The 26,047-nt window shown below is 19.2% G+C and overlaps 4 protein-coding genes and 1 pseudogene across 4 annotated transcripts, besides 1 other annotated feature; 1 reads left to right on the top strand and 4 right to left on the bottom strand.

Moving 5' to 3' along the window:
* Positions 1 to 2,632: 2,632 nt before the first annotated feature.
* PF3D7_1372000 (Plasmodium exported protein (PHISTa), unknown function) lies at positions 2,633 to 4,003 on the bottom strand (the record flags this gene model as incomplete). The annotated part of the gene is made up of 2 exons (XM_002809078.1): positions 2,633 to 3,751; positions 3,869 to 4,003. 2 exons carry the CDS (start codon positions 4,001 to 4,003, stop codon positions 2,633 to 2,635), a joined length of 1,254 nt encoding a protein of 417 aa, XP_002809124.1.
* Positions 4,004 to 6,285: 2,282 nt separating this feature from the next.
* On the bottom strand, positions 6,286 to 7,099 carry PF3D7_1371900 (Plasmodium exported protein, unknown function; the record flags this gene model as incomplete). Its single annotated transcript, XM_002809077.1, has 2 exons — positions 6,286 to 6,846; positions 7,028 to 7,099. The coding sequence occupies 2 exons, from the start codon at positions 7,097 to 7,099 to the stop codon at positions 6,286 to 6,288; spliced, it is 633 nt and encodes a 210-aa protein (XP_002809123.1).
* A 4,003-nt stretch (positions 7,100 to 11,102) lies between these two features.
* Positions 11,103 to 12,653, top strand: PF3D7_1371800 (Plasmodium exported protein, unknown function; the record flags this gene model as incomplete). The annotated part of the gene is made up of 2 exons (XM_024473256.1): positions 11,103 to 11,174; positions 11,403 to 12,653. 2 exons carry the CDS (start codon positions 11,103 to 11,105, stop codon positions 12,651 to 12,653), a joined length of 1,323 nt encoding a protein of 440 aa, XP_024329032.1.
* Positions 12,654 to 13,662: 1,009 nt separating this feature from the next.
* Positions 13,663 to 15,877, bottom strand: PF3D7_1371700 (serine/threonine protein kinase, FIKK family; the record flags this gene model as incomplete). The annotated part of the gene is made up of 3 exons (XM_024473255.1): positions 13,663 to 13,743; positions 14,169 to 15,677; positions 15,782 to 15,877. The coding sequence occupies 3 exons, from the start codon at positions 15,875 to 15,877 to the stop codon at positions 13,663 to 13,665; spliced, it is 1,686 nt and encodes a 561-aa protein (XP_024329031.1).
* Positions 15,878 to 16,684: 807 nt separating this feature from the next.
* Positions 16,685 to 25,249, bottom strand: PF3D7_1371600 (annotated as a pseudogene).
* Positions 16,685 to 25,249: a sequence feature (erythrocyte binding like protein 1, pseudogene).
* Positions 25,250 to 26,047: the final 798 nt, after the last annotated feature.

Here is a 26,047-nt window from a genome sequence, read left to right as displayed (position 1 = left end):
AAAATATGGGTAAGAATAATGAAAAATAAAATAATACTCCTTTAGAAAAAAAAAATATATAATAAATATATTTATTAGTTTTTTCTTATACATATATATATATATATATATATATATATATATATATATATATTTCTATATTTGTCCTTGTAAAATATTCTATATCATTCGAAACAATATTGCCAGTACTATAATAAATATATAACAAAAGAGATATATAATTGGTATGATTATATATTTATATATATTCTGCCAGAAAATAAAATATAGGTATTTTTTTTTTCTTTTTTTATATATGCTTTAAGCAAATACATTCAAATTGTACGATCAAGCCTTGTAGAAACTTTAAAGCATATATTATTTAAAATATAAAATCTCTGGAGTTAAAATAAAAAAAAAAAAAAAAAATATATATATATAACATATAAAATTTCTATATCTTACTTTTATTAACATAATGATGTAAAACAACATTCAATGTTATATATAATATATATGTATACCCTTTTTTTTATTCATTTTTTATATAAATCATTCAAAACTTATAAAATATATTATTTTATTAAAAAAAACAAGGAAAAAGGAAAACATATATAAAGAAGAAAATTATATTTTTGTAAAATTTTTTTTTTTGTTATGTGTTACAAAATTATAATAGAAGATACTATAAAATCCAAAAGAAATTTATAATTATATAAAAATAAATATAAAAATATTTATTAACATAATATATTTATTTTAATAATAAATTAATTTTTTTATTTTATTTTTAAATAATATTAAAATTGATTTAAATTAAATTAAAATATATGTTATATATGTATATATTATGTGTACACCTATTTTCTTTTAATCTTATAAGTACACAAGTAACTTGCAATTTTTTTCTTTACATTCTTTTACATATATTTTCATATTTTACTTATATTTTTAGAAATATTTCATTTTTATGTTATTTTGTCCTATTTTATTTTACACCGTCAAATCCTCGATATTTTATAGGTATGTTAACTATATATATATATATATCCTATATGTATTTTTTTTTTTTTTTCATGAGAACTAAATAAGCCTATATTATACTTAAAAAAGAAAAATTACTTTAATTAATTATATGATTATATAAATACATTTATGAGCTGTACACATTTATTTGAGCTAAATCATATAAATATAAATTACTTAAACATATATAAACAATTTTGATATATATTGTACGCATTTTTAAATGCCAAGAAAACTATATATACAAATTATCAATTAAAATATATAAATTGATGTATATATATGGCGCAAAATTATTTATGTGAATTTAATTATTTATAGTCAGCTTAAAAATATCTATATATATATATATATATATATATAAGCGTACGCGTAGTTAAATTAATTTTATTAAAATATACAATGTTTTTAAAAAATTGTACATAATATTTTTTATAATATATTAAAAAGAAAAAATTTATACAATATATATATTATATATATATTATATATGTATCATTTTATTTTTTTTTTTTTCGTTTATGTTACATAAATTATACATAAATATTTATCCTATATACAGAATGTACTCTGTATATTTCATTATATTAATAAAAAAAATTGACTCATACAAATTATTAACATAAAAAGCTTATAATATTTTTAATAAAAAGAGGATTTTTTTACGTATTCCCATCGTATTCTTATTAAATAAAATTTTGTTAAATAAAAAATAATGTATTATCATATATATATATATATATATATATATATATATATATATATATATATATGTATTTATTTATATAATTTTTTATTTGTGTGCATATATTTTTATATGTAAAAAGAAAAAATATAGTGAAGAAAAAAAAAGTATGTGTTGTAGAATAAAAATATACATTATTATATTTTTTTATTTATTATATATATATATATATATATATATATATATATATTTTCTTAAATAAATTTTCCAACATTTACTACTATATTATGTTTTATAAATTATTTAAATTTATTGAATTGTAGTAATTATGTTTATATTATTCATATATTTATGGCTTATTTATTTGCTTTTATTTTTCATTAAAAAAAAAAAAAATATATATATATTATTTAAAAAATGAGTATACAACATGTAAATTATATATATACTTTTTTTTAATTCAGTAAAATGAAATATATATATAATATATATATATAATATATATGTTCTTATATAATAAGATATACAAGAAAATATTATATAGAATGTTGTAAATACAGAAAAAAAATAAAAATATATATTTTTAGCAAAATATATATATTTATAGGTGTAATATGTATATATATATATGTTTTTATATAATAAAATATACAAGAAAATATTATATGGAACGTTGTAAACACATGAAAAAAATAAAAATATATATTTTTAGCAAAATATATATATTTATAGGTGTAATATGTATGTATATATATATATATATATATGTATAATATAACTACATAACACACGAAAATATATGAATCAAACATCACAATGATTAATATAGATGAATATATAATTTATTAATTATGAATTTTATATAATGAAAAGATATATTCTATATTTTACTTTTCGTAAATTAATTTTATGTTATTCTAAAAATAGAAATTATAAACTATATTAATCACTGTCTCTTTTAGATAAATATATATATATATATATATATATATATATAATTTTTAATATAGAATATTTCTTTCCAGATGCTCTCATAATATTATCATATAATTCATTTTTATACTCTTTATATAATTGTTTTTTTAAATTGCTAAATTCATCTAAACATGAAAATAAGAATTCTTTTATTTTAAAAAGTTTATCTTTTTTATTAAGTAATTCATAAAACTTACTATTATATTCATATGATGCATTTAATAATTTCACTTCAAAATCATATAAGCATTTTTCCCAATATTCTTCAGGATTTTTTTCTCTAGGTGGTCCACCATAATGTGGTAATATGATCTTTTTGTATTCAGACAAACACGATTTTTCATAATTTTTTAAATTACTTATCATATCATGTCCTCCTGATTTACATACACCCAAGGTTTGAATCCATACATTAACTAAATCTTCATTTGGTATATTTTCTTTTAATCCCTTAATAACGTCACTTATTTCATAACTATTTAATTGTCTTGTAATATCATTATAATTTAAATTTTTTAATGGTGCCTTAAACTTATTATTTGAATCATTAAACTTATCTTTATTTGGATTAGTATTATTTAATGTTTTTCTAATAATGTCACCCTTTCCTTGTCTTAAATCTTTCTTTTCTTCGTTTTTTGTATCCTCTTTGTTTTTTGGGGCATTTTTTTTAACTGGTTCATCATCTGATTCTTCTTCAGATTCATTCTCTGACTCGCCATCAGATTCATTTTGTGATTGCTCTTCTGATTCTTGTTCAGTTTCATTTTCTGTATCATTTTCTGTATCATTTTCTGATTGATCTTCTGATTCATTTTCTGATTCATTTTCTGATTCAACTTCCGATTCATCCTCCGAATCATTTTCTGAATCTTCTTCAGAATCATTAGAATCTTCTTCTAGTGCGTCATAGCTTGTGTCCTTATTATGTTTTCCTGAATAATGTTTTTTATTTACTCCAATGATTGGACCATAATAATTTCTGAGTGCTCCATATCTACCAATATAATATTCAGATAAATTTCTTTCAACCAATGAAACGGATTTTGAATCTGAGGTATTATTTTCATCATTCATATGTACATTCTAAAAAAAATATATATTCATAGAGTATATTAATTATATATATATATATATATTTATTTATTTATTCATTTTGTATTATGCAAAATCTATATATTTATTATATTAATTATAAATTACCATAAATGATACGTACATCACACTTATAATACATATCAACATATATATATTACGGAATGAAAAGGAAAATAATGTACTTTTATTTTTCTTATCATCAGAAAAAAAAGACTTAAATCCTAAGTTTTTTAAATTCATATATTTATTATTATCATCAACTAATCCCTCAGATTGATTTATACTCAATTCATTATAACATTTCATTATAATAATTTTTACAAAAATTTTAATATATAAGAATAAAATAAAATAGATATAAAAATATTATTCAAAATAGAATACATTATTATTATTTATTTTTTTTTTTATATTTTTATTTTTAATTTATATAAACATTAGTTTAAAAAACAAAATAAAAATAAATACTGAAAATTATACAAAAAAAAAAAAATTAACCAATAAATAAGATTATTTAAATTTTTATATAGATTAAATGTAGATCAAATCTTTCAGATCAATAAATTAATTTTAAATATATCTAGGAATATTTTTTAAATAATAAAAAAATTACAAAAAATTATGTAAAAAATAGAAAATGATAATTTTTATTTCTATAAAAAGTTAAAAAGATTAAAATAACGAAAAATTTAAAAAAAAATTATTTAATAATTTATGTTCTTTTACATGTACTATAAAAGGGGGAAAATATAAAGGAAAATTATATATATATTATCCAAAAAATTAATTATAAAATCCCTATTCAACATAACCAATAATATATATATATACATTGGACTAAGAACAATTATAAAATATAATTCTCTCATTTTCAGTTTATACAAAAATAATAAAAATAATATTTTAAAACGATTTATATATTTTTTTTTACAATTGAATACCCAAATTTTTATATATAATTATAATTTCAGATAATTTATTATTCCCCATTGGATACATAATATATTACATTTACATGTTTATAGGAAGAAATACATTTTATTACTTATAAGCATATATATATATATATATATATATATATATTTATATTTATAGAACATCTACTTTTATATGGACAAATTTTTTGAATAAAAAAACAAATAAAATATTATATTCCACAAATAAAAATAAAGAAATATATAACATACGGTAAAAAAACTATATTTGGTAGGAAATAAATATATATATATAATATAAAAAGAAATAATATTTATTCCTCATTATATATAAATATTTATGGTAGATTAATATTATATTCAAAAGAATATTATATATGAAATATATATATTTTTTTTTAAATCTAAATATATTACATTATATTTAATAATATAAAAAAAATTTAAATAAAAATATAAATAAATTGGAATAATAAATTATATGTAAAACAAAATATATCATAATAATGTATTCTCACACAAATTGATAAAAAATAAATAAATAAATAAATATATATATATAGTTTACTTTATAATTAACAATATAGTTCTTTTATATATTATATATAATAACATTTTCCAAAAAAAACGATATACATGAAAAATAAAAAATACCCTTTTTTTATTTTATTCATTATTTAACGACGAATGTTATTTTTATTTTTAAAAATGCTTATATATTATATAGGTAACTATACTATATATTTCTATATGCAAAAAAAAAAAAAAATAATAAAATAAACAATTTAAAGAATTATTTTATCATACAATAATTTTTTTTTTTTAGAAACACATTTAACTATCTATTTTTTTAATTTTTTTTTTTTTTTTTTGATAATATATAAATATAATATTTTATGTATAATATTTTATAACAACTTATTTTTGGGATTTTTTATTAATTATTATAAATTTATAATATTAAACAGTAAAATCAAATAGACACGTGCATAATAAAAATAAATACACATATAATTTTAGCTCCACTTTTTTTTTATTATTTTATTTTTCTTCCTTAGAATTATTTTCTAAAATGACAAAATAATATATTGCATTTTTTTTTTTTCTTTTTTGTGGGTTATATAAATATGTCCATTATATTATTAATAATTTTTAATAAGGAAAAAAATTTAGGGATAAATAATAAATAAATATATATTATTATTTTTATTTATAATGTGTTTGTACTATCAAAAAATGAAAAAATAAAAAAACGAAAAAATAAAAAAATTAAAAAAATGAAAAAAAAATAAATAAAAGTAAATTGAATTATATACAGATGAACATAAAAAAAAGAAAAAAAAAAAGAAAAAAAAAAGAAAAAAGAAATAAAAAAATTACAACATAGTTAAACAAGAAAATTATAAAGCATAATTTTTTTTTGTTATTTTTGTTTAAAGTTAATTATATAATTAATATTTAAGGGAAAAAAGGACTTTACATTAATATATATTTTCAACACATATAAATAACTAATCACCATATTTATCTTTTATTAAAATATATATATATATATAAATACATTATATGTATATATTTAAAATGTTACTATTCTGAGGTTTCATTTAATTCTACTTCAAGTGATGGTAACAATGAAAATAATACACCAAGTGCTGTAAATTCAGCAAGTGTACATGGATAATAATCTAAATTTTCATTGTTTTTGGATCTTAACTTATCAATTATACCATTAATTACTTGAGGACCTACATCTTTAAGAGATTCTACCATATAAGATGGTATACCAACTTCAGATTTTTTCATAAGATCTTCCCATTTAAAACCGTATTTATGATTATCATTGGGAATTTTATTTGAATGAGCACTAACACTTACTTCTCCACCAATTCCTGGAATAACTGTTGAAACACTAGGTAAATAAGAAAGTCCTGATACATACCATTTAATTAAGTCATTTTTATTATTATCAACATGATTATCAGATTTTAATACAGAACTCTTATAATTTTTTAATTCTGTTAATGCATTAATTCTAGATAATATACTTTTTGAAAATTCTTTTGTAAAACTTTCTGCCATACATCTGTTTGTTAATATTAATCCGTTATTTTTATTATTTCTGATATTTGACCATTTTTGAAACACATTCTAAGTAAAAGAAGAGGAAAGGTTTACAAAATATATATATTATTCATTATTTTAAAATCTAAATATTATAATATAAAATATATAAGCATAAAATAATTTCATACATAAAAAATATATATATATGTATATATATATATATATATAGAAATACTTCAATTGTGTATGTGTTTTATTTTCCTACATTATTCAACAATAGGAATAATCCACATAATAAAAAGCCAAACGAAGATTTTTTACTTAAAAAAAAAATCATTTTCCCTTATATTTTGTATTATAATCAATATATATATATATATTATATTTCACAATATAATTTTTGTAGAATTAAACATACTAAAAATTTATTTGTAATATAATTATAATATATATATATATTATTCTAATTTTTTTTTTTTCCATTATTTATATAAAAAATATATATTTATAATATCATTTGATTATATATATATATAATTGAATTTATTCTAACCTTTTAAAATTAATAGTTAATCCTATTAAATATGAATAAAAAAACCTAGTACTTAAATAAGTATATTTTTCCACATATTATAAGAAAAAAAAGAAATATTATTATTATTATTTCTAAATTTTTATAATCAAATTATAGTTTAAATATTATATATATATATATATATATATATATTTTTAATTTTTTTCTATATATATATTATATTATTTAAATATCCTTACATAATATATATTCTATAAATTTAATTAAAATGCTGCAATATAGTAATTTAGAAATATAATAGAAAATATTTTATTAAAAAAAAAATAAAATTCCAAATATATAATTATTTTATATAACATCAAATTTACATAGTCCTGATTGTAATATATATATATATATATAATATAATTCAATATTATAGTATATTATTGAAGTGCACATATTTATAATAGTATATTATATAAACAAAGAAACATATATATATATATAATATATATATATGAATTATTAATTTGTGACTTGTTAAAATTAACAAATTATTCTACATCAAATATTCATTCCAAACATAACATATTATATATGTTATAGCATATATACTTACATATTACACACAATATTTTTAAATGTATACAGAAGGAAAATGAAAAAAAAAAAAAAAAAACTGTCATATCTATTTCATTACTTTTTATATATTTATATACATAAAAAATTTGTACTTTTAGGTAAACAAATAATTTATAGTATTATATATATATATATATGTATATAATACCATTTAGTAATATAAGAAAATATCTAAATATAAAGGAATATATAAGAATTTGCTCCTATTATATCAATATTTTTTATGCCTAAATAAAGGACAATATAAAATACTATTATAAGATTATATACTCTCTTTTCACATTCATATATTTAAAAGTTTTCTGAATTGATAGCATTATAATAATTATGTAAAAATAAAATAAAATAAAAAGTAAAATAAAAAAAACAAAAGTATCAATCTTTAAAATGACATATAAAATATTCACACACAAGTTATAGTTCTCGAAGGAAATATATCCATTAAATAAATCATTTCATATAAGTCAAATGCCAATGTCTTTTATTATATGATCACATAATGAAAATTTTATTTCTTTATCTTTCTTCTTTGTTTTATTTATAACTTTTGTAAAATATAAAGACATTTGATATGTTATTCCCATATATTTATATGAATGGCAATTATATCATACATGTTTGAATATATCATAAATATACTTTATTAATATATATATATATATATATATATATATATATAGAACAAATTGCTTTTAAATATTTGAAGTTCTGAAAATTTATAAAATATACTATACTTAATCGATTTACAAGATGTTATAACTATTTATGAATACATAAATATGTGAATATATATTCATTAACATTTATACTATATACATATATTTTCTATATACATTTTTATAATTAAAATATTTAATATATACAAATAATATAGTTATACACTTAAATTTCATATTATGTTCTATATGTATATATTACAATAATTTTTCAGTTTTGTATTAAATTAACATACACAAAAAAAAATATATATATAATATATATATATGTATATATAATTTTATTTTAAGATATAATTTAAAAAATGATAAAATAAATATTTAAATACTTACATTTTTAAAAATTATATTTATCCATTTTATTTTTTGGATTGACTAATAAAAAAAATAAATAAATAATAATAACTATATGTACACAAAGAGATATTATGTATTATGATACATCTAAAATTAACAATAGATATTTTACATATTAAAACATCCAATAAGTATATATCTATATATCTATATATATATATATATATATATATATAATATATGCTATTTACATGAATTAAAATTATTATTGTATATTATATTCTACAATGTGATATATTTTTATATGCTCATATTATATTAAATATATATATTTTTTTTAATACGTAGAAGAATAATATTATTAATATTTATTTTCATTTTATATAGGATCTATATATAATATAATTATTTTAAGTATGTAATTACTCTTTTTAATAAATAAATTAATATAGTTCAATATACACACCCCTTTATTCATTTTTAGATTACATAATACAATTATTATAATAATTATTAAAAGTGAATACGCATTTATTTTTTAATAATTTAATAGACTATAATGTATATTTTAAATTGTTCTATTTTATTTTGTATTCGTTTTGAAAAATACTAGTAAGTAAATGTTATATTATATAACATTTTATTTTTCTCAATATATATTGTAATATATATATATATTTATTTATTATTATTATTATTATTTATTTTATTTTTTTTTTTTTATTTATTTATTTTTTTTTTTTTTATAATTTTTATAAATATTGTTTTAATGAAATATAAATATATTATTAATAAATAAAAAGCATAGCTAAACAAGTAGGATAATTTACTAGCGCATTATATTGTAATTATTTTTCAGGTTACTAGTATTTATAATACATGTATTAAAAATATATAGGCATATTAAAAATATTAACTTTAAATATTATGAAAATATATATTTCATATGACTTTATACTTATTGTAATGGATTTTTTTCCTTTCTTTTTTAATATAAAAAAAAAGGGAAAAGAAAATAGGAATATGGTTCATAGAATAATCAAATGATTATGAGTTCGTTCTATAAATATATATTTAATACACATATATAGTATATATTATTATTCCTATTCATAATATAGATGTAGTTATATGTGTGAAAATAATTATATGCCTTAAATATAAATAATATAATTTAATAATTATATATATATATATATATTTATATTTCTGGAAATAAAATTTATTACATATTAATATTTGTTTAAAATGTTTTTTTAATAATTTATATACTTACTGTAATATATATATATATATATATATATTTTTCATTTATATTTAATTTCACATAAATTCTAACTGAAAATACATTATTACAAAAATGAGAATATAAAAAATAAAATAATTTACATATACATATATATATATATATATATATATATATATGTTCCTTAATATATTATGAATTTTTTTTTTTTTTTATTATTTATTATTATTATTATTATTATTATTATTATTCATAAAAAAAATCAAACATGTACATTATATCAACTTACAAATAAAAAGTGGATAAATTTATTCACACATTTTTTTTTTTTTTTATGAAAAATATGTTCTACATATATATATGTATATTCAAATTTGTATTCATATAAAAATATATATTAGAATACAAAATATAATAACCTATTAGTATATACGATTGTTTTATATTTTTTTATATAATTTTTATATTCTGTTTATAATATACATAACACACAATTATTATTTCTTATTTATATTTTTAAATGTATTATATTATTATTAAGTGTGAATATACAAATATTATATACATAAGACTATAAATAAATTTATAAAAATAAAAAAATAAAAATTATTAATAATCATTAATTATTAATTATATATATATATTATATATATATACATATGTTATATAATATTGTACACAAAATGGTTTCTATAAATATATAAAATATTATAATAACAGTTATTAAGTCTAACAAGACCAAAAACCATAGGAACTACCTATTATGGAAAATAAAAATAATACATTTTTTTTTTTTTTTTTTTTTTTTTTTTTTAAATCACAACATATATAGCTTTACATATATATATATATATATATATGATAATTTTTATAATCCTTGATTACCAAAAAAAAAAAAATAAATAAATTAAATAAATAAAATATGTACTTTTTATATATACATTTATTTCTATTTGTTCTTTTACCTAATATATTTTTATCATCCTCTCATCACGTAAGCACACATTAAAAATAAGATAACATTATAATTGTATTAATTTTTTAATTTTTTTTTTTTTTTTACGTTTTTAAAAATCATATATGAAAACACATTTTTATATAATATGAAATAATATATATATATATATATATATATATATATATATATATATATTTATGTATGGTGTTATAATACCATTTTAAAAACTTATATAATTTTTTTCTTTTTATTATTTTATAATAGATCCCCCCATCCAAATATGGTCATAACAAATACAGCAGAAGTTATGTCCCAATAAGTTCAACACCTATTAAACCATTACCAGAATATTATACCTTTGAATTTATAAGGGATCAATTAAAACATATAAAAGAAATAAAAGATGAAATAATAAGGAATAAATTAAAAAATCACGCATTAATGAATAAAATAGATATACAAGACCTAATGGAAAAGGAAAAAAAAAAAAAGTCCAATGTATTAAAAGGCACACTTGAAAAATATAATAAGTACAAATTATTACTTGATAAAGATGAAGAAGAAAAAAGAAAAAAAAATTTATTACTATTGGAAAATGATGAAGAAAATACAGAATATTTCGATGAAGTAGAAGATAAAGAAGAAGAAAAAAAAAATAAAAAAAAGAAAAAATATAAAACGGATGATAATCAAATTAAAAAAGATGAAAATACTTTTCATAGAAGATACAAAGATATTAGAGAAATGAACAAACGCTTAAACGATAAAGAAAAATTAAATCAATTAAATAAAAAGGATTCCTATAGGAAATATATAAAAAAGGAATTATCAGAAATTAAATTATTAAAAGATCAAATAATACAAGATAAAATTGAAAAACGTCGATTAAAAACGGATAAATTAATAGATTATGAATTAACAAAACTCTTATTAAAAGAAGAAAAAAGACAGTTCGAATTATCAGATGAATATAAAGAACAGCAAAAAAAAAAAAAAGCCAAAATGTTAAAGTTAAAAAAAAGAAAAGAAAAGTATAACAGGATTAAATTGTCTATAAAAAAAAGTATAAAGAAACAATTAAGAAATATTAAATTAGCTATATACAAAATGTTGGAAAAGATATTTGATCGTGATATGTGGGATAAAGTATTTTATTTTATATATAGGGTAACCTTTATCGAAATAATTTTCAGAAAATTAGATTTATGGTATGATAAAGCTGAAGACTCAGTAATGGAAAATGAAACGGGAGGTTATGCCTTTTTATTTGCATGTTTGATAGGAACCATAGGATTATTATATTATGCGTCTACCATATTTTCAATGGTTTCTCCTGTAGCATATTTAATTCTTCTAGTTTTTTTATCTGGATTTGTTTTAGGAACCGTATTTTCTATATATTTTATAATTACTGAAAAAAGTCCATATGCTGAAAAGAAAAGATCTAAAAGAACTGCTTTTATAAAATCATTATATGAAAATAATGAAGATAAGAAATTAGATAATTCTGAGTAATTTACACATGTTTTTAATAATTATTAAACATATCTAATATTGAAAAGTAAAAGCATGTCGTCATTTCATTGTTTTTCATTTTTCTATTACACTAAAAATGTAATAAAATTCGTGATTTGTTATATATATATATATATATATATGTATATTTTTTTTTGTTGTATTTCTTAACATAATATTTTTAAGAATTTTACTATTTGTATTTAATTATAATATTTCTATTTATTTTATATATATAAATAATTTACACATTAGATATATGTATATATATACGCATATTATTTGCAGGCTTCCTTATTTATTTGTTTTTCATTGTGATTACCTTTTTTTTTTCTTTTTTTCTTTTTTTTTTTTTGGAATTCATACCATTTATTTTTTTATTGTAAATGGTTATATATGCATATTTAATTAAAATATTATATACAAATATAATTATATCATAGATACAAAAAATATATATGATATTTTAATATTCTGAAACATATATATCAAAGCACAATATAAAAATATATATGCTTGTATGTATTAATATAAATTTATAATTAATTACAAAAATTAAATAATAGTAATAATATATATATATATATATATATATATTTATATTTACATATATATTTACATTTACATTTATATTTATATTTATATTCATATTTATATTTATATATACCTTTCAATTTTAATATGTTATGCATATTATAAATTATATATAATAGTATTATAATTATGTATATTGTCTGGGCTTATTTAAATTATTTAATAAAAAATAACAACACAAAAAAAAATTATAATTTAACAAAATTTATATACACATTAATAACACACAATATGATAACAAATTTAAATGAAAATACAAAAAAATATGTGATAGAAAAATGAATTTTAAGAGGAAAAAGGAGAAAAAAAAAAAAAATAAAATAAACAATATATATTACTATATTAAAAGGAAACAAATTAAAACAAATAATATATATGTATGTATATTTATATATATCAGTACGGAAAAGAAAAATTAATTTTTACTAGACCACCATGGATGCCTACTCAAATCACTTAATTTTACAGTCTTCCTATGCTCCATATGTAACAATTTCTATAAAAAAATAAAATGAACACATATAACAACATATACATTTATATATTTATATATTTTTATGTTTTCATTTTTTTTTTTTTTTTTTTTTTTTATATAAATATTATATAAATATTAAATAAATATTATATAAATATTAAATAAATATTATATACATATTAAATAAATATTATATACATATTAAATAAATATTATATACATATTAAATAAATATTATATACATATTAAATAAATATTATATACATATTAAATAAATATTATATACATATTAAATAAATATTATATACATATTAAATAAATATTATATACATATTAAATAAATATTATATACATATTAAATAAATATTAAATACATATTAAATAAATATTATATACATATTAAATAAATATTAAATACATATATATATATTTATATATATTATTACGTTTATCAAATTGTTCAGTTCATGAGGCCAACTTTTTGTCATAATAAATTTATTCAAATCCATATTAGATTTCATAAAAATTTCAAAAATTTTGTCTTGTATTGGATCTGAACATTTCCATATAAAACCATTATTCCACATCCAAATAAAAAAGATTCCTAACATATACTTATCAGCACACGATACATCATAATAATATTTTTTTCTTTCTTCTTGGTTTGAAATATTTTTTAAATATTCAATTGGATTTTTAATATTATTCATTTTATATTTCCACACAATTTTCCAACATTCCGGAGGTATATATTCAATTTTTCCTATACAAGGTTCAAATGATTCAAAAGGTTTTATAGAATTTAATTTTTCTTTATGTCTTAATTTATTAGTATAAATAGGTGTAGATTGAGACAAATCACATAGACGCATTTCATAATTTTTTGGTGAAATTAACATATTATCAGGAGATAAATCAAGATGAGTTAATCCAGCATTATGTAATCTCATTAATAAATTTAATGAATTATAAAGGATTTTTTTTTTATCTTCATTACTTATATCTGACACAACAAATAAAGTATTTTTTTTCCTTTTTATATAATCAAATACATTTTCACCAAAAAATTCAGATATTAATACTATATTACCATTAATATTATTTTCTAATTTTTTTGTTAATATATCATTTAATTCATTTAAATCTTGAAATTTATATTTTTTGCAATTCTTTTCATTCATATTATTTTTATCTGACTCATATAATATTTTATAAAATTTAGGAGTTATTCCTGGATAATATTCATTCAAAAAAGCTAAAGAAACTGCTTCCATTACATAATTTTCTTTATCTATTAAATATTCTCCTTCATATTTTTTCATCAAATTAAATTGTTCTACCCATATATCAATAGGTATTTTTTTTATAAATAATTTTACTTTTTTCATATCATTCCCTTTTTTTGAATTAATTATACTTTTATATGTTTTATGATCCTTCAAAACATTATTATTTAAATTAAATCTTCTCATAGATGTTAATTTCCAGTCACTATATTTCACACCATTAAAATAAAAATTATCTGCATAATCTAACATCTTTATTAATGATTTCTGACCTAATTCCCAATTATATACATAAGATTTCATATTCACATTTTCATCTTTATTATTATTTGTTTTATGGTAATTTCTAAAAGATTGATCATCATTTTTATTCACATCTTTTCTATCTAAAAAATTAATATCACTACAACCATTCTTATACTTCCCTTCTTTTAAAATTATTATATCTTCTCCCTTTACGGAAGTATAGTTAATTTTATTATTTATTTCATTAATGTTATCTAATGAATCCCTACATATAATATCATCCTTCTCATTTTTTATATTATACAAGTATATTTTCTTAGATATCTCATTAATATTTTTTATATTTTCTGAAAAAATCCTCACACATCTAATATTAGTAAAACGCACATCATTTTTTGAACCTCCATGATTAATTAATATATTCTATAAAAATATATAAAAATAAAATATATATACATATATATATATATATATATATATTATCAAATATTTATTACACAATTTAATTAAAATAAAAAAATACTTACTAATAAAAATATATATAACAACCCAACAATAAATGTTAAATAAATTTTATAATATACAAAATTTAATAATTTTTGTGTATTTTCTTTCTTTTTCATATTTATCAAATGTATTTAAATTACAATATTTGGAATCTATTTCATTATCATTGGAATTGTTTTTTATATCTAAAATTAGATTATTATATATCTTAAAAAAATTCATATTCAGAAATAAATAATAACAATTATTATGGGTTTCCCTTATCCTTCTTAATGAATGAATCCAACAATAAATAAAAATAAATAAATAAAAATAAATAAATAAATAAATAAATATATATATATATATATATAGATAAGTATGAATTATATATTTATCGACATTTTATACTATATAATTTATAATATATATATTTCCTTCTAATAATATATAATATATAAACCAATTATATTATTTTATCGTAAAAGTAATATAAACCCTTTATTAATATTATATGTAGCCTATAATAAATTATTTATCTATAAATTCTTCTTTTTTATAAAATATAAAATATATATATATATTAATAATTGAAGTTTTTTAATAAATGTTAAATATTATATTATATATATATAATATTTTTCTACACATTTGTTCTACTATTATATTATAGTTATATATTTATACATATAAATATATTCTTAGAAATATAAGAATTTATTAGAATTTATAATTTGTAATAAAATTTTATAATTTTTATATTATTTTTATTTAGTTATTATTATTTATTATTCATGTTTACAATAAAATGGTATTATATATTTAGAATATTACATGTAATGATAAATTATAAATTCATTTTACATTTATATAATTAATATATATATATATATATATATATATTAAAATTTTTTTTTTAGTTACATTTCTTCATTCTAATATTATTAAGAATAAAACATAGAATTGTTTTTTTCTAATTGTTCCTTATCTGTAAAAAAAAAAAAAAAAAAATTGGAAAATTATTATAAAATCAAAAGAAGGGCATAATTAATGGATCCTATTTTGTTTAAAAATTATTTGTACTTTTAAAATTTTACTCTATATTCTTTTATTTTTTAATTATTACCTGAACGATAATTATCATTATTTTTTTTAATCATAAAATCAACGTCATTGTTTGCTAATGTGTCTTTCTCAGAACTACAAAATAAAATAATATAATAGATTATATAATAATGTATATAAAAAAAAAAAATAAGCAAATATATAGGTAATGTATTTTATTTCTATACACATTTTTTTCTTATTTTTTTGTTAATGTAATATAATTTTATATTATATTATTTTATTATTTTGTTTTTACCTCTTATATCTTTTGATTATAAAAATGATTAAAAAAATAAAAAAAAAGAGTAACATTAAGATCCATTTTCCATTAAAATAGGATATATCTGTAAGGAATATATTCATATAAGATTATAACATTATATTTTCTTTTTATAATACATATTAAAAATAATATATATATATATATATATATATATATATATATATATATATTTATTTATATATATTATATATCATACTTGTCATATCTGTTTGAAACATTATATATAATGTATTATTAAATTCATTTGTAATACAATTATAATATTCAGATGTGTTATCAAAATATATTAAACAGTAATATAAAATAGAGAAACATAAATATTTTAGCTCATCCTTATAAATGCTACTTGATGAAATACTATGACGTAATATAGATTCACAATATTCAAATGATGTATCATTAATACTTTTTTTTTTCTTTTTAGATAAATTAATTATATCTTCTAGTATTTTATTAACATATCTATAATAATTATTATCTAAATTTGAACTTACCTTAATGTTATTACTCTTATTATGATGTTCTGGTATGTTTTCACTTTGTAATAATTCATTCCCATGATATTCCGATTCTTTTGAATTTTCAAAAAGTGTATAACTTTTGGTATTAATAAAATTATTTAAATTATACCTTGGCATATCTTTTTTTTCTGTATAATTATTTATATCTGTTAAATTAAATAGTTTTTTTATATAATTATAAATATTTTCAATTCTTTCCTTAATTTTTATATTACTACTTAAATTATTATTATCATTTTCGGAATCATCATGTTTCACATCTTTCTCTTCTTTCCTGGATGGTTTTGGGTCATTCTTCTTTTCATTTATTATTGTTTCCTTTTTCTTTTCATCATAATTATCTACCGAAATAAAAGATGATCTATTATCTGATGTTATATCCACTCCATCGTCTACTTCTGTATTATCTATTTTTGTATTTTCTATCAATTTTGTTTCCTCTGTATGCTCCTTATTTTGTTTAACATCTCTTAATGTAGTTGTATCAACAAATGATGAAACGTTTCCATTGCGCCCACAATTCTCTTTACATTGAACTTCATTTTTTATATTATTTATATTATTATTATAAGAATTATCATGTAAATAATGTTGATCATCATCTAATCCTTTATCATATAAGGCTGTAGATAATCTACCCGATTGATCATCATCTAATCCTTTATGATATAATGACGTAGATAATCTAACCGATTGGTCATCATCTATATTTTTGTTATTTAAAACATCAATCATTCCTCCTGCAATATTTTTCTCTGTTTCCTTTTTTTGTTCATTCAAGCCAACTGTTTTCTCGTTTTCAAATAATGATTTAATATCCCTAGATAATACATGTACATTTTCTACAAAAGTATCTGTAGGTTTTTTATAAATGGTTACTGAATCACTAGATTCACTATCAATTCCTAATATATCTAATCCAACAGGATATTCTATCTCTTTAGATACGTTTAATTCTTCTTTATTTTTTTCATTAGAATCCAAAGGTTCATGTAACTTTTTTTCAAATGCATCAACACTACCAGGAACACTTCCCCTTGTAACATCACTTCTTTCTTCTTCAGGTTTTCCAGGCAATCCCACAAAATTAACTTTTTCATTTTCTTCATAATCTGTTCTGTATTCATATTGATCTATAACTCCTGCGTTCTCACTATCATGTTCAATCTTATTTTGAACTGGAACATCATCACTTTCTGCGCTTTCTTTATTTAATAAGTCTTTTCCATTTTCATGTATTTCACCAACAGATTTTTCTATTTCAGAAAAATCATCTTTATTTTCAGTAATATCCTTATTCAACTTATTATCAGTATTTGAAGCTTCAGGAATGATTTGAATTGAATCACATTTATTTTTATTTAATTCTGAAGTAAGACAATCGGTGTCCATTGAACCTTCTAAATCATCTACTTCTAAAAGTGTTCGTTCTTTATGACTTAATTGAGATGGATTATTATATTCATTTTTTTGATTTTCCAATATAGCTATATTTTTATTTTGCTCTTCTAATAATATAATTGGATCACCTTCATTTTGTTCATTTTGTACATTTTTTTCAATTTGTACATTTATTTCATTTTTTGAATCTACTATATTCACAGATTGTTCTTCAATATTAGGTTTCTCAGAATGAGATGTGGTTGTATCTTTACTTATTTCTAATTCTTCTTCAGATTCTTCTGTAATTATTTGTTTTATTTTTACGTCCTTTTCTTCTTCCATATCTGCCCTGGAATTATCAACCTCAGTTTCTTTTGAATTCCCTGGTATATTTGTGTCCTGTTGTTCTACAGATTCGATTTCAGTTTCAGTAATTTGATTCTCTATTCCTTTATATTTATAAGTTTCGTCCCTAACAGAATCTAATTCCTCACTTGAATGTGTATGTTCTATTTTTCCTTTTTCTTTACCTTCAGGATTTTCCAAAGAATCAGAAGAACTATTTGGATTTTCTTCTAAATTTTCCATTTCTCTTTTATCAATAATTTCATCTTTGGAGTCACTTTCATGGTCTTGATTTAATTGCCTCGTTTCATTATCCCTCGAAATTTGTTCGTCCATTCTATTATCAGATACTTCATTTCTAATCATTTCTTCTTGCTCTCCGTTATGTGCATCTAATTCATTAGGTTCATGAATTTCTTTTTCCTTATCCAATTCAATATGTTCAGTAGTTATTCTATCGTTGGGGATTGATCCTGGATTTTCATCTAACCTTTCTTTTACCTCTACATTAGTTCTTCCATCTAAAGAATTATATGTATTTAATTCACTTGCTTGTTCATGCACTTCCTTCAAATTTTGATGTTCACCTATTCCATTAGGATCTTCGACAACTGTGATATCTTCTGTAATTGTTCCTTTATCCGCATCATCCATACTTCGTTCTTTTGCTTCTTCTAATTTACTTCCTTCTGCAACTGGATGCAATTCTTCTGGTATATTCACATTACTAATAGGCCCATCCATTTGTTTTCTTATTTCAGTGGTACTTTCCTGAGGTTCACCTATAATGTTATTTTTTTCATTTCCTTTTCCATCAATTGGTTCAATCATTTGCTCAACATCTCGTAATGGTGATTCAGTTATAGTTACACTTTTAATAGAATCATTAGGCATTTCTCCATATCCCTTTAATCCATTTTCAGAAGGATTAATAGTAGTGTCATCTGTAATATGTTTATCATCTTTTTCTTCAATTATTTGTTCATTCCTTGAAACGAATGATCCAGATTCCATAACATTCCTTGTAGAAGGAATAGATACACCATCCTCTTCATTATTTTTATTAATTAAAGGAATTATAGAATTGCTTTGTTCATCATTATCTTGATTTTTTGTAGAATCAATTTCTCCAATTTCCTTTTCAATGTATTGTGATGGTGGTTTAGTTGTCATTTCCATTTCATCAGGTTTATTAGTTATTACTTCCACACTTTCACTAGACCTATATTGAAAAGTATTTGCATCAGTATGTGTTACCTCTCCACCTGTATTATCTTTATCATCAATTTCTTCTGATTTTTCTTTATGACTTTCACCTAATGGTGTAGATGGTTGCAATATATTAACTGTAGGTTCAATTAATTTTGTTTTCTCTGTAACAATTTGTTGTTCTTCACATTGAAGAATATCTTCTCCTTTATCATTTTCACTGGCTTCTGCATCATTTCTTCTGATTGTTTCTCCAACCTCAGAAATGCTTGATAGCTCAGATTCATGAGAACTATCAGCATTTTCTTTTTTTTCCCTTTTTTCTCTTTCAGATTCTTGTTGCGTTGAACTGGAAACTAAATTTTCTTGTTTATTATGTTCATCCCTATTATTAACATCTACAGAAGTATGCTCTTCAGATTTTAATTCTTCAGAATTGTTTATTCCTTCTGTACCATTTCGAGAAGAAATAATACTGCTCTCTTGTTCTTCTGATACAACATTACTTATATCACTTCTATTATCATCAACTCTTTCAGACACACTAAGATCAACTATATTTTCTCTTTTTCCAAAGTCATTTATCTTTTCTGGCGAAATAGGAATTAAAGAACCATCTTCTTTACCTTTTTCTTTTTCAATATCACCTTCTTCAAGTCCTCCTTCTGAAATGAATGATTCATAATGTAAATTCCTTTCAGGATCAATTTCATGATGAATACTACTATCATCACTAATACCTTGTCTTTTATCCCCTTCATCATAAGTAACAGATACATTAGGAGGCGAAACAGAAATTTTTTCCTTCTCTGAAACATCTCCATCCGTTCTTAATATATTTTAAGATGGTTTTTCCCCTTGATATGAATCAGCATTTTGACTTGCAGATTGTAATTCACTTATATTTGGAGAATCAACATGATCAAAAGATGTGACAGGACTTGATTTATTTGGTTTTAGATCCATGTCGATACTAGAGGGACTTACACTTTCCAAATCTCCTTTAGGAGACTCCTCAGTCAAACTTTCATAATCAGTACTACCTTCGTTATCAGATTGTTTAATATCAGAATGAGAAGATTTATTATTTTCAAAGTTTTCAGAATCTTTATCAATAATAGATTTATCCTCAGAACCTCTATCATCAGCAGACGATCCAATCTTTTCATGACCATTAATAGAAGGTGCAATATCCTCACTTGTTTTAAAATCCTTGTTATCAGTACGTATAGATTCAGTACTCATAGAGCTTCCTGAAGAATCCTGAACTACACTTTCAGAAACAATTCTATCTCTATTATCAGAATTATGAATCTCAGATTGAAAAATATCAGCGCTTTTTACTGATTCATGATTTTTATCACCAATCGCTGCACTTTCAGTTTTTTTATCAGTAAGAGGTGATTCCTCCGTTAACTCCTTTGGTTCAATTTCACTTTTAATTTTAGAACCATGATCATCAGAATCAGATGTTTTATAATGAATTTCTTTGAGATTTTTTTCTGTAGAAGGAGGATTTATTGTTTCCTTATTCCCTTGATTAGAGTCCTCATTTGCATTCTGTGATAAATCACTATGATTATTTTGGTCAGATGGTATTTTAGAAATTTCAATACTTTTTGAACTTTCATCTGTTTTAATCACACCTTCTTCATTTTCTTTAATCCTTTCAGAAGTATGAAGATTTACATCTTTAGATTCTCTACCACTTACTACTGCAGGATCATTATCGCTAGAATTAGAAGACTGACCCTTTTCAGCTTCTATATGAGTAATTGGTATAGAATCAGAAGATTCCATTTTCTCTTCAATTTTAGGTAAATTTTCAGACACCACCCTTTGTGGTTCCTCATTTTTTATATCTTTAGAATGAACAGGAGAAGAATGATCACCTTTACTTTTTTCCTTTCCTTCAATATCGTTTCGATTAGAGGTAAATTCATTTTCTGTTTTAACAGCTGCATCTATTTTTGGTACCTCTTTTTCTCCGGATTTCACTTCCTTAGGACCATCATGATGAACATCGTCTCTTTTTGATATTTGTCTATCTCCATAATTTCCCCCACCAGAACTATTAGGAGTATTCTTAGATTTATCTGTTAAACTTGATAACTCAGATTTTTTTGATTCCTCTATAGGAAACACATTCGTTTTTATAGGTTTAAGAGCTTTCGAAGATGAAGGATTTTCACATACCATACAAGCCTCTTTATATTTATTAGGAAATGTAAATGTTTCATCATTAAATTCTATATTTGAGCACTGTTTTGATTCACTCCTTAAATAAGCTTTAGAATCCTCAAATTTATTATAAAGATTGTTTTTTTTATTTAATTTTTTATCACTATCAAATTTCTTTGATTGCAAATTATATTCATTTTTTCGTTCCTTTATCCATTTTTCATAGGAACTACATGCATTTTTACATTTTTTTTCCGAACAATTTTTATTTTCACATATTTTCTCTAATTGCTTGACTTCCGTACCCATTTCCTCACAAAATTCATCACCCCATTCTTTTAACCATCTCAAAAATTGAGGAATTTTCTCAAAATTATTATGACGTTTACATGTTTTTCCTTTTGGAATGTGTTTTACCATACTAGACCATATTAAATTCCTTTGTTTTTCCCACCATTTATTACGTTCATTATTATCGTTTTGTTTTTTCCTAGAATTACCACCACCCATAAAAATTTTTTGGAATTTTTCTGATAATTTATTAGTATTTATATCCCTCCAAACATCCAAACCTCTTACAATATCTCCAATATCTGCATAACTTCCCAATATAGCATTGCAAATTTTATCACCACCAGCATTCTCATATTTCTCTTTTAAATGCATTGCCTCATAATTAGCTGCCTTATTAATATGATCTTTTAATCCTTCCTCGTTACCGTCGCGAATCAAAAATATATATCCAAGACATAATTGTTGCCTTCTTGGTGGTCCACATACACCTTCAGGTTTAGTTACTTTATTATTACTATAACAATTCCATTTTTTTTTAACTTTACTGATTTTCGTTTTGCAACCAAACACACTTGATTCTTCATGCTCCTTAGATTTGTATATTCTAGGGGATTTAGCATTTGGAGCTTTCAGATTATACTTGGCAGCAGATACTAATTCAGGTTTTTCTTTACAGAAATTATTATATTCATAATTCAACGTTCCAAATATGATATCTACATTATTTTCTTTATATTCCTTGAATATATTGGATATATGAATTTGCACATTCCTTTCTGGAAATATTTTATTGAATTCATTTGATAAAAATGTCCATTCTTTTTTCCTATTTTGCACCCATTTATTATATTGTTTACAATTATTCTCATGAATTATATTCATTTCATTATATGTGTTTCTCAAAGTAAACAACATATAATTTTTCTCATCCAAAAATTGTTTACTCCACTCCTCTATCCATCGAACAATTTGTGGTTCATCCTTAGCAAAATATTTACATTTCTCAATAAATTTATCATTATGTTCCTTTGTCATTTCTTCCCAAATATCTTCTTTGTATTTTTCCCACCATTCTTTTCGTAACTTTATATTCTTTTCATCATTTAATTCGTTATTTAATTCGTCATTTAATTCATTATTATTATATTCATTATTAAATATTTTCTTAAATTGTTCTTTTATATAATCCGTATTGTTTTTATAAATAAGATCTCTTCCAATTATAATATCTCCATAATCTAAAAAACTCCATCTTATATCATCACATAATTTCGAATTATATTCATTGTTATGTTTTTGTACTAACAAGTTTGATTCCAGTTTTACAGCTTTCAAAATATTTTCTTTAAACTTATTATTTATACTATCATTCTTGTATATATATTCATTCTCATTTTCACTAAATAATATTATGTTGACAATACATAATTGTATTCGTCTTATTGGGGCACATAAATTATTACTTTTAAATTGGTTATCTGTACAAATCCATTTCATTTCCTTTATTTTCTTCCCACATTCATACAAAGAATAAGTGTCAATAAATTTATTCTTTTCAAAATCCTTTATGGATATATCCACATCTTTATTTCTTATAATAGATTTACTTAAAAAAAAAAAACATTTTCATCTTGTTCTTTATTATCTCGAAGAAATAAATTATTATCTATAAAATAATAATTAGAAAATCTTTCATCACTGTCTGAATTTCTTGTTTTCATATATTTTAAATGATTAGATTTATTTCCTACATCAAATTTAATATTATTATAATTATCATCATAATAATTCTCCAAATTATTGGAATCCTTTATATTTTTTATGGGGTCAATTAAATTTTCTAACTCTTCTCCATCCTTATTTTGATCTATAATCATCAAGCCACTTTTTAGCATATCCTTATTTTGATCCACCTTTTCCTTTTCATCTTCTTCTTTCTTTATATATTCTCCATTTACATGAAATAAATCTTCTAATTTCTTTTGAGTATATCCAACAATTCTTTTATAAGTTGAACGAAGAATCCCAGATTTATTATTATTCAGTTCTCCAGACTTTTTCTTATGCACTTGTAAAGAGTCATTTTCTTTCTGACTTTTTACCTTTTCACTCGTTTGATCTTTTGATGATACACAATGTAAACAGAACAAAAAAAAAAGGAACTTTATATTCAGGGGTACATTCATTATAATAAATATATCTATATCCGTATAGATATATTTATCTTGACATTAATAGTACATACATTAAAAACTTATACCATGACATATATATTATAAATATTTTTAATTATTCGTCGTTCTAATAAAAATTTTTATAAAATCTAACTGTCTAATTATAATATAGCTATTATATGAGTAATATTAATTATCTAAAACGCAAAAAAAAAAAAAAATAATAAAATAAAATATAATATAATATAATATATATATTATTTTTTATTTGTCACTTCAAATATTATTAATATCATTAAAACTATCATCCTATATATATATATATATATATATATATATTTATAAATAGGGTATATTGTAGTGGATAATGAATGATGCACACTAAAAATATTCTACAACTTTTATTTTCTATATATTTTAATGCTTCTATTATTTAATAAATATTATTTATTCTAGTTATTCAATAAATGTAAATAAATAAATATATATATATATATATATATATATATATATATATATTTATAATTTTATAATTGTCATATATTTATGTTAATTATATGGTTGATCATATTTATATAATTTTTTTGTTTTCTTTTTCAATTTTAATAAAATGAAAAATTTTCCTGTAAATTAAATTTATTAACATCAACCATTCTATAATTTAAAATATTTCATATATATGTATATATACATATTGCACTTCGGTTTCTCAGTTATTCTATAAAAAAAATTGTTTTATTTTATGAAAAAAAAAAATTTTAATTCAATATATTTTGGTATTAGTTTTATATATATATATATATTATATAT

The sequence above is a fragment of the Plasmodium falciparum genome, assembly GCF_000002765.6.
Source record: "Plasmodium falciparum 3D7 genome assembly, chromosome: 13".
In the NCBI taxonomy this organism is placed as follows: domain Eukaryota; phylum Apicomplexa; class Aconoidasida; order Haemosporida; family Plasmodiidae; genus Plasmodium; species Plasmodium falciparum.
The sequence above is the reverse complement of the archived record's forward strand: the minus strand, read 5'-3'. Positions and strand labels throughout refer to the sequence as shown.